The sequence below is a fragment of the Sinocyclocheilus grahami genome, unplaced genomic scaffold (genome assembly GCF_001515645.1).
Source record: "Sinocyclocheilus grahami isolate Dianchi unplaced genomic scaffold, SAMN03320097.WGS_v1.1 scaffold209.1, whole genome shotgun sequence".
Taxonomy (NCBI): Eukaryota; Metazoa; Chordata; class Actinopteri; order Cypriniformes; family Cyprinidae; genus Sinocyclocheilus; species Sinocyclocheilus grahami.
The window spans coordinates 1,343,159-1,353,385 of NW_015505388.1; the positions used below are offsets into that span (position 1 = coordinate 1,343,159).

Here is a 10,227-nt window from a genome sequence, read left to right on the forward strand (position 1 = left end):
ATTAACAACAAAAGACATCCTAAAGATAAATAAAAACAGAAAGCACACCTTCTTGTTGCATTTTTCACAGTGATAGGCATTTGCACCCTCGAGCAAGTCTCCTTTCACGTACTGCTCCATAGAATCAATTAGATTTTGATGGTTTCTGATATCTACATTCAACGTCGTAAACGATTCCTCACATTCATATCTGAAAAGACATTATGGAGTGTGTTACACTGGGACACAGATTTTCTAAGAATAAAAAAAAAAAAAAATCAATATTAGATTTCCAATGTACCTGTGAGGACAGCCCTGACATATTTTCTGGTCAGCAAAAGAGCCACCCAGTACTTTACTCAGCATGGCAGGGTGACCCAATGCTTTCAAAGACTCGTCTAGACTGTCTACCAGTGAGTTAAAGAACTCCAGGGCATCATGCTGTTCCCTCAGATTGACTGGTTCACCCCACAACCTGTAGAAAGAATAAAGAGGCCAGTTTAGAGAATTGCGCCTTGTTCAGTAGTCTTAAAAGAAAGGAGGATTACATAAAATAGAGAAGGTGAATTTACCGAAATTGCTTCCAGAATCCCCTAGGCACGTAATATTGCAACCTGGAGGCAGCCAAGTGTCCAAAAATGACCTGCAACTGCCGAAGAACCCCAATGTTGTATTCCTTCCTGTCTTCCGACTTACCGAGAGAAGGTTTGTCTTCAAACTGGTGCTGATAGCCAAACACCTCATCCCGTGGATCCACATTACTCTGCAAAATTAAACTTTTGTTAAAATGCCCTCAGCTCCAGGGAGTGCCCACATGGCATATACACTCCAGAGACGGCTAAATTTGTCAGTCACTTGGTACTGAGAAAGGATGACCATCATCATTGAGCATGTACAACATCATTTAAATTTAAACGACATTAACGGACATCAGAAACTAAAAACACAACCTCTCTAGGAACAATCCACTATGTGTTCTTCCAGAACAACAAGTGCAAGAGTAGTAAACACTCTCTGGGTTAATAAAGCACACACCTGAGCTTAATTATATTAGGAAATGATAAGCCACACCCCTCCACATGAGCTGTTCCCTAGGTATTCCTACTCCCATTCTTATTCACCATGATTGTGACAGATGCTAACAGCCCATTACAAATTTCCTTGCTTCAACATGCAATGCGCCAGTGTTACTGTTAACTAAAACTATTAAAAAGTTATTTTTGTTAATTGAAACAAAGTTGAAAATATATATATCTGAAAAACAAATATTAGATGAAAAATCTGTCTTGTTTAAATGTTTAAGTACTAAGAATACTAAAACCAGAATTAAAGCTAAACAGAATTTAAAAATCAAATTTAATACTAAAACTATTAAAATAACACAGTCTGAGACTCCGGAAATGAACCATGTACCTCATTATCTTGCTTCTCGTCTCCAGACATATCATCATCCACATCACTGCCCGTGCCTTCAATGGCCAGGATGCCATTCCTGATAGGAGGAATCATGTAGAGCTGCTGGATCACTGAGTTCATGTAGCAAGTCGCACCTGCATTTTTCAGACCCACAAACCCCTTAGTGGGCCTTGGGCCAACTGGCGGCAAATACTCCCATTCTGTAAGTGGTTCACAACCTAAAGGTACACAAAAAAAAAAAAAAGTTATTAAAAAAAAAAAAAAACTAAATATTTATATATCATAAAAACTGATGGGGCTGAGTGCACTGTATCTAGGAATCAGTATCTGCTACACTTCTAACATCACACACACCTAAATAGTACATATCAGTTAGTGTGTCCACAATCTGCTTGAGATTTCGCACACATCCGACAGCAAGTGCAACCAGCAGTTCAAAGCCGGCATTGATTGTGGCTGGGGTGCTACACACAGGTATGGCCTGCTCAGTGGGGAATTCTCCACTCTTCATATATTGCAGGTACACATTAGATGCTGGGAACAGGAAGTCATCCATTAACTCCTATACAGTGCATGGAAAACAAAGGAAGATCAATTAGTCTGATATGGCAATGCAGTGGCAAAAAAAAAAAAAAGAATTTTTTTTTTTTGTTGTTGTAATTAAGCAAAAGTGGCCAATACGTTTACCTTGATAAGACTAGCGCCTCCTTTTTCACAGCCAATGTAGAACTTCTTCTCTGGGGTCTGGAATGCTAGTAGCTCTTTTGTGACACCAATATGACCTTCCAAAATTGTCTCCTCAACCCCAGGCTCTCCGGTCCTCTTCACTTCATCCTGGGAAAAAAAAAAAAAAAAAAAAAAGTCAAATTTTTCACACACTAAAGTTTACACCATTTTTATTTCAAAAAGAAGTTTAGGTAAACAAACATACCCGGATGCGCTTTAACCAGTCAATCTCATTGTTTAAGAGAACTTCTGCATTAGGAAGATTAATGTTGCTGTTATATGCATAGTTGAGTAAGTGCCTAAGAAGAGTGAAGTAATCAGCAGCATGCTTTGCCCGCTCTTTTGCAGTGCTCTGGAACACAAAAGGACAGCATAAATATGACTACAAATAATGAGATGTTCCGAATTAACAACAACAACAACAACAAAAAAATGCCCAACTGTGTCCCAAAGAAATATACAAGACACTTACACCTAAAACTGTGAAGAGGAGGGTGATGAAGAAGAGAAGAGGCCTATGGCCCATACAACATCGGGTGGCCATAAGGAAGAACTGTTCTTGGGCCATTTGACGAACAGACCTAGAAACAAGTAACAGTACGCATTGAATTAATTTCAAGTTCAAACATTCAATCCCTCAATAAGCACTGGTAAACTTTAGGACCATACTGTAATTTTACATGGCTTTAATGTTTAATTAATTTACACAACATTTAAACAATAAATTAAATATATAATTAAACATTAATTTTTTAAAAAACATTTCTGAAAGTCTGGTAACTTTATATAAAAATAGTTAAAACAAAGCATATTCATTTTATTGAAAGTTACAAAGTTCAAAAGCAACAGCAAAACAGGAATAACAGTACTCTATTTTATGATAACTCACTTGCTCTGGCAGTGCAGCAGCAGATCTATAATGAAGGTCTGCCAGGCCTTTTCTTTGCTAAGTGCATCTAGTGCAGTGGGCATAAGGGCGAAACACAGGGTCATGACCTCCAGAGCTTCACAGCACACCTGCTCATCTTCTGTATCCGGCTCATTGCCAGCATTTGTCTGCAGGAGATCACACATTACAGGCATAAATACTGATACTGATAATACTGAATCTGATTCTAATGAATCACATATAGGGTTTTTCAATATAGCTAAGAGCTAGCACCTTCTCGTAGATCTTGCTGATCTCCTCATTAGAACTGAAGACGTGCTGAACAGAGCCACAGCCAGAAGCCCAGACTATCTTCTGAACCGCTCGAATGACACAGATATCTGGGATGTACTTTGAGGCCTGGAAGAAGTTCTGGGTACAGGACGAGAAGGACAAACTAAGAAAACTGAGCCTGAAACATGAGGTGTTTCCTCAGTTATTTACCTTTGTACAACTCTTTTATTACACACAAAGCAAAAAAAGAGGTTTCAACAAAACACTTTGTGACCATAAAATAGATTAGACATTTTTATTCAAGGTAGCGGAGGACATTTATTCGAACAATGCAAACAAACCAGTTTCTGTAGGCGATGATTGTGTGGTATTGTATAACATACCTCATCTGAGATCTGTTGGGCGAGGCGGATGGCCACGTTCCGCAGCATGCACTCGGCGGAGGGGTTGGGGATATTCTGCAAGGCATTCTGTAGCACTAGAGCCTGGTCATGTGTGGTCTGGTTGATCTATGAATGAATTAGAAAAAAAAAAGTGTTCTCTTGCAGATTCATGCTAGGTCTTTAATGCACGTTTATCACTTTCAGTCTCTTTTTTGCAGTTTATTTCACCGGGATAAATTTTTTCAGGAGTCTTTGATGAATAGAAAGTTCAAAAGAACAGCATTTATTTAAAATAGAAATCTTTTGAAACACAAATGTCTTTACTGTCATTTTTTATCAATTTAACACATTCCAGCTAAATAAAAGTATTAATTCCTTTAAAAAAGATTTACTGAGCCCAAAATTTTGAACAGTAGTGAAGTTGATCACAATGTGTATTGTTAAGTGAGTTAGATACACTAATGCGGTTTCAAAGGTATAAACATAACACTTTGGTTTAACAACCCTGTCTGTGCAAAGTTAGAATCTGCAAAGCACTGTTTAAATGCAGCAAACTCTACCCAACATCGGTAAAAACTTCAAATCATGTTTTTTTTAACTGAAACATTAAGTGCTTAAAATATACAAGCTTCACATTTCAGCTTGTGATGCAGTCAAAATCATGGTCAGTGTTAATTTCCAACCCTAGTAGTCATATAAATATTGTTCCACGACATGCATAGAAACATAATAAAATACAGTCAAATAAAGAGAAAATTGCATAATCAAAGTACATATAACTTTCCCCTTTTTCATGGTTATTACTCCCTCATGTAAATGCTTCTGGAGTCTGTGTGAGTGTTTCCTCACAAGACACTGTACACCCTTGACATTTGTGGAGCTGCATAGGGAAAGCCAGCCTGTTTGTAATGATTGATGAATGTCAGGGAGGCTGAAAGGTTACAGTCTTAAACAGAAATGAAACTCCGTGCTAAACCTATAAAATCCACTCAGCAAAAAAAAAAAAAAAACCCTTCACTTACTTCCTTGCTGCAAAAACACAATTCTGTTTGAAAAACTGCAAGCAAACTTTACTGTCCCATCCCCCCATAATTGGTCCTAACTAAATACTAAGGCTGTGCCAAGTGCACTTTTATGAAATGCGGTACTGGACAGAAGTGTAAAGCTAAGCACACAAGTGAACACAGGTTCACTTTTTGTCCCCGAGACACCAAGTCTCCCTTTTATGCCTTTGCTTCAGTTTTAAAATCTCAATATGATATGGAAATGTATTAAATAAACTGAGGGTCTAAGCTTTGGTCATTTTCTGTAAAGTAAATTTCATTGAAGGTATTGTGCTTATACTTTTCCTTGAAAGGAACAGTTAGGAGCTTAAGCAAGGGCAACTTACAGGCGATACAGGGATAGTCCCCTCCACCACAGGCTGGCAGGCCTCCGCCACAGACTTCACATGGCCAAAGCCTACAGCTGTGAGCAGCAGTTTGGCTATTTTTAGTGCGTTGAGATAAGCTCCCCGCCGGGTCTCCATGTCAGCATTTGGCAGGAAGTTATTTCTGGTCAGCATGCTCAAAACCAGGGGCAGGCCACCACTCTTCAAGAAGTTGTACTGGAAGTCACTAGCATCCTCGCCCAATGTCCCACTGGCAGGCATGAGCAAGGCGTACACCACCTGAGACACATAGAAACACTGCGTATAGCAAAGACTGATGCCACACAGAAAAAAGCCTTTTGGGACAATGTACTGTAACTGTTTTTGCAAATTAAAGTAAAATATAAATATTACATGAAAACAAATGAAAAAAAAAAACTCCTAAACAAACTAAAATAAACATGAAGCTAAATTTTAAAAAAAAAACTATTTTTCAAATTTTATTTTAATCATATTTTTTTAGTACTCCTAGTGTGTTTAACTGTTTGCTTCACATTTTGTCTTAATTGTATTACACTACTCAATGTATATATATGTATATATATTATTATAATTGTACACCAATTATCTGTATTTCTAATCATTGGAATGTTTTCAATCAGTTCAATAAAAATTGAATTATTGAATTGAATTACAATTCTGAAAAAAAAGTACATAAATAATCCTAAAATTATGCTGCTTTTGTGTGGTATGCACCGTGTTGGGTAAGTTACTGAAAAAAAGTAATGGATTACAAATGACTGATTACTACTTGAAAATTGTAATTTGATTACATTACTGATTACTGCATGTAAAAAGTAATCAGATTACTAATTACTTTACTTTCAAGTTACTTTGAAAACATATTTTAAAAAAAACACTACAAAGTGAAAATTCTAGTTCTTTCAGTAATTTAATATTGACTGAAAATATTACAAAGGCATGAAAACAGCAACTTGACAAAGATTTAAACCATTTCTAAAACTTAACATTCTTAGTATAAACCTGCCTAACAATGAAAAATGTATCTTTAAATGTGCCTATACAGTGTTTTATATACAACATTGCTTGCTGAGTGTAGGGTGTGTGTGTATGCTGGCTTAACTGTGTATAAAGGGTTAGTTCACCCAAAAATGAAAATTAGGCTGTTTTACACTCACCCCCGAGGCATCCTAGGTGTATATGACTTTCTTCTTTCAGACGAATCCAGTCGGAGTTATATTAAAAATTGTCCTGGCTATTCCAAGCTCTATCATTGCAGTCAGCGGGTGTTGCATTGCTTCAGTCCAAAAGAAGTGAAATAAAAAGCACCCATCCATAAAAATAAAATTAAAAAAAGTGTCTCACATGGCTCCGGGAGGTGAACAAAGGCCTCCTGTAGTGAATCCATGCGTTTTTGTAAGAAAAACATCAATATTCAAAACGTAATAATCACTTTAATGTAGCTTGCGCCAACAGTTGTACACGGAAGCAACTCCGGGCTTATGACGTAGCGCATGCGCCTGTGAGTCTTGTGAAAACCAACGTTTGTTTACAGGAGCAAAGGAAGCAGTTTTCTTACTTTAGCAAAGGAAAACCAGTCTCCTCTTGGCTTAAATCGAAATCCTCCGACATTCTTCTTTAAAAATCCTCGTTTTGTACTTCTAATTAGTGACCGTTGATTTATTTAGATTTCTCCCGAGCTTCCGCGTTCGTCACTTCTGACCGGCGCATGCGCAACGCTGACGTCTTACGTCATGCACCTGGAACTGCTTCCGTGTACAACAGTGAACGCAATCTAGATTAAAGTGATTATTACGTTTTAAATATGGTTATTTTTCATACAAAAAAAGCATGGATTCGCTACAGGAGGACTTTGTTAACCCCCTGGAGCCATGTGAGACTTTTTTTAATGTATAGGTGCTTTTTATTTCACTTCTTTTGGACTCGTACTACAAAAAATATCTGCATGAAAGCGGAGCTGAATGAGACGCAGATTGACTCTCAGCCAGCAGGTGGCGCTTAAAGCGTTATTTAGATTTCTCCCGAGCTTCCGCGTTCGTCACTTCTGACCGGCGCATGCGCACCGCTGACGTCTTACGTCATGCACCTGGAACTGCTTCCGTGTACAACAGTGAACGCAATCTAGATTAAAGTGATTATTACGTTTTAAATATGGTTATTTTTCATACAAAAAAAGCATGGATTCGCTACAGGAGGACTTTGTTAACCCCCTGGAGCCATGTGAGACACTTTTTTTAATGTATAGGTGCTTTTTATTTCACTTCTTTTGGACTGAAGCACTGCAACACCGGCTGACTGCAATGATAGAGCTTGGAATAACCAGCACAATTTTTCAGGAAAGAAGAAAGTCATATACACCTAGGATGCCTCGGGGGTGAGTAAAACACAGCCTAATTTTAATTTTTGGAAACTTTTCTAAAGACAGTAAGTTCCCCTCAGACATGGATTCATATAAACTTCTACACCTAAACGAATCGCGATTGGTTTAGCATCTCAACCGATTTGAATCGTCACATATTTTAATCGATTTTCAACCGGCTCGCAGTTAATCGTTACATCCCTACTAAAAATGAATCTTGCTTCTTTGTTTACGGAGGTGATGTGGGCATTTACAGGTTCGTGCATCTCATGTGGATGATTACCGTATGAATAGCGCGTGCTGCGCATGAGCGTGATCACATTACAGACAAGGAGCTCAGACGGGAAAAACTGTACTTCGCGTTGGTTTCATACGGATTACTTCATCAGAGAACATTTGTTTTAGATAAGACTTACTTCATTTAAAAGTAGACACTTCAAGTTTTCCATAGATATGTTTCTCATGTCTGTGTGTGAAGTATTCGCTGAGTTTTGGTTCATCTTAGTGACGCGTTTCAGAAAGTAGTTTGCGGAGACAGACAGCTGAAAGCGCACCCTGTATATTTTCTTTATTTTACAAAAGTACAACCTTTTGTTGATATTGTGAGTGTACATAAATAAAAGTAGACCCTTCATAGATTCAAATGATGTATTACACTTGTTTGTACAACCAAAAATGGCGGAGGATTTTAAGTTCTTTTCGCTGTTATCAGGAAAAAATGCAAGTGATCGTGCTGGCGACAAATGGCATGAAATTTGAAAGCATAACAACTTGAAGGTCTATGAAGCCGTCAGTCCATAAAGCATTTTTTTTTAAACAATGGCACTTTCATTTTTGAACTAAAATATTAGTGCAACCATATAGCCTGAAAATGCATATTTTTAAATTAAAGAAAAATTTTAGAGTGTGGGCTGCTTCTGGTGCTTTGGATTTGTACTTCAATATAATGAGGTATAAGTTTCAGAATACACTAGAAGTTGCGTTTTTAAAATTGTTCCTCAGGTAAATTGAATGTTTTCCTGCCTTGCTGGATGATGGATTCATGATCAATAGGTTGTTTGCATTCGCCCAAACTGATTTGGCAAAATTATAAAACAGACGGTGAGCGCGAGTCCCACTCGCTGTGAAGTAGCCGGCAGAGGATTCCGCTTGGTCTTAAAGCCTTCCTCGAACAGCTACGCTCACAAATACAACATTGATTTGCGCAATAGAATGATTAGTTATCAATTGAGAATTTGTTATTCATATGGTCTGGTTGTCATTTGACGTATACCTGCGAATACTGGACAAACGGTGTTATAGCTTTCATACGGGACGCTTCTTTGATGCCTTAAATACGGGCATCCATATTTCAACCACAGTGGCATGACAAGACCAGCCCTCGCGGTCAAAAAACAGACCGACCCACAATCCGGGCCTGGCATGTTATGTAGTCATCTAGAACTCGTTTTTAATCTAGTAATCTCCCCCACACCAGCAGGTGGCAGTAGTCTGTATTCGGCATTCAAACAGGGAAACCAGAAGAGCTAGAATTGTGTATATACAAAGCAAGCAACGCTTTATCATTGTTTACACCAGCAGCAATCATTACTGACGGATTTGTGTAGCTTTTTTCAATCATGTCTGCTAAGTTGCAAATGGCACTGGTATTGTCAGTCTTTGGTCTTCTTCTTGTGGATAAAGAAAGAAAGAAACTGACAGAATGACAACAAGTGTCTGTACGCTCTCTCTTAACTCCATCATTGGTTTGCTTTCATCCATTTTTTTTTCTTGTGTGCACATTCGCTAAGCTAAATAGCCAATCGGAGTTCTCTTTCTCGCCGACGAGCTCTGGCACCGATTAGACATGCAGAATAGACCAAAAAACAGCTGACAGCGTCCTACTAGATCAGTGGTTCTCAACCTTTTTTTCCTCCGGGCCACACTATGGTCCAAGTGCAAGTCTCGCGGGCCTCACGCATATCATTTACATATTACGTCAGCAATACAAACCAACCTGATTTATATTATTATAGCCTAAATATTATGATATCTAATGGATTACATTCATTGAAATAAATAATTCTACTCCCCATAAATAATACCCAATTTTGTGAACTTCAGCACGAAAGGAGTAACAGCACAATCATAGGCGGAGTTTCACTTTTATGCGTGGGGGGGGCACCCACTGGCAGACGAGCCACGAGCACTTTTTTATGTTCTAAATTTCATGTAGTTTAGTTATGTAACATATTCTACATTTAAAAATTTATTTAGAATGAACAATAACTGCTGTACAGAGAGTTAAAAAAAAAAAAAGAAAGAAAAAAAACACACCTAATGCAGAAAAGCCGCCTCTTTTTCCGAATTGCGCAGATGACCACTATCTTTCTTTCATCTCTTCTGATAAATTTTCAGTCAAATCGTTTTCTGTGTGCTAGATCAGAGCTAGAGCCCTGCATTTCAGCCTAGGCTCGACGGGCCCCGACTTTTTTTACGCCCCTCGGGCTGGGCTTCGGGACAATTTTCACATCATAGTTCAGACACGGGCAGGGCCTCGGGCCTGTTTTAGGCTTCTCCTTATTTTTATATTTTAGACATCCATCAATTAGTGATGAAAAAATTGCCGCAATGGTGGAAACAACACGAGACCGAGCTACAGAGACTGTCAAGAGCGGCTCGACAGTGTTTAGTGTCCAGCAACAGCAGCAGCAGCATGTACGGTGTGTGCCGTCAGCGCAGCTGAACAGTTCTGCGTTCAAATAGGCTTAAGTTTGCCCCAAAGCATCGGCAAAAGTAATTACCATAAATG

General features: G+C 38.4%; 1 protein-coding gene across 1 annotated transcript in view; it reads right to left on the minus strand.

Annotated features, from left to right (window-relative positions):
- LOC107595873 (probable ubiquitin carboxyl-terminal hydrolase FAF-X) overlaps positions 1-10,227 on the minus strand; it is a 42,711-nt gene that overhangs the window by 11,052 nt on the left and 21,432 nt on the right. The window contains exons 21-33 of the mRNA XM_016286459.1: positions 5,409-5,413; positions 5,057-5,335; positions 3,667-3,792; positions 3,284-3,421; positions 3,011-3,177; positions 2,594-2,702; positions 2,327-2,473; positions 2,083-2,229; positions 1,750-1,957; positions 1,393-1,613; positions 552-742; positions 281-454; positions 49-190 (exon numbers count right to left, since the gene is read on the minus strand). Of these exons, the coding sequence (XP_016141945.1) occupies positions 49-190; positions 281-454; positions 552-742; positions 1,393-1,613; positions 1,750-1,957; positions 2,083-2,229; positions 2,327-2,473; positions 2,594-2,702; positions 3,011-3,177; positions 3,284-3,421; positions 3,667-3,792; positions 5,057-5,335; positions 5,409-5,413 (2,054 nt within the window). The remainder of the gene's footprint in view (positions 1-48; positions 191-280; positions 455-551; positions 743-1,392; positions 1,614-1,749; positions 1,958-2,082; positions 2,230-2,326; positions 2,474-2,593; positions 2,703-3,010; positions 3,178-3,283; positions 3,422-3,666; positions 3,793-5,056; positions 5,336-5,408; positions 5,414-10,227) is intronic.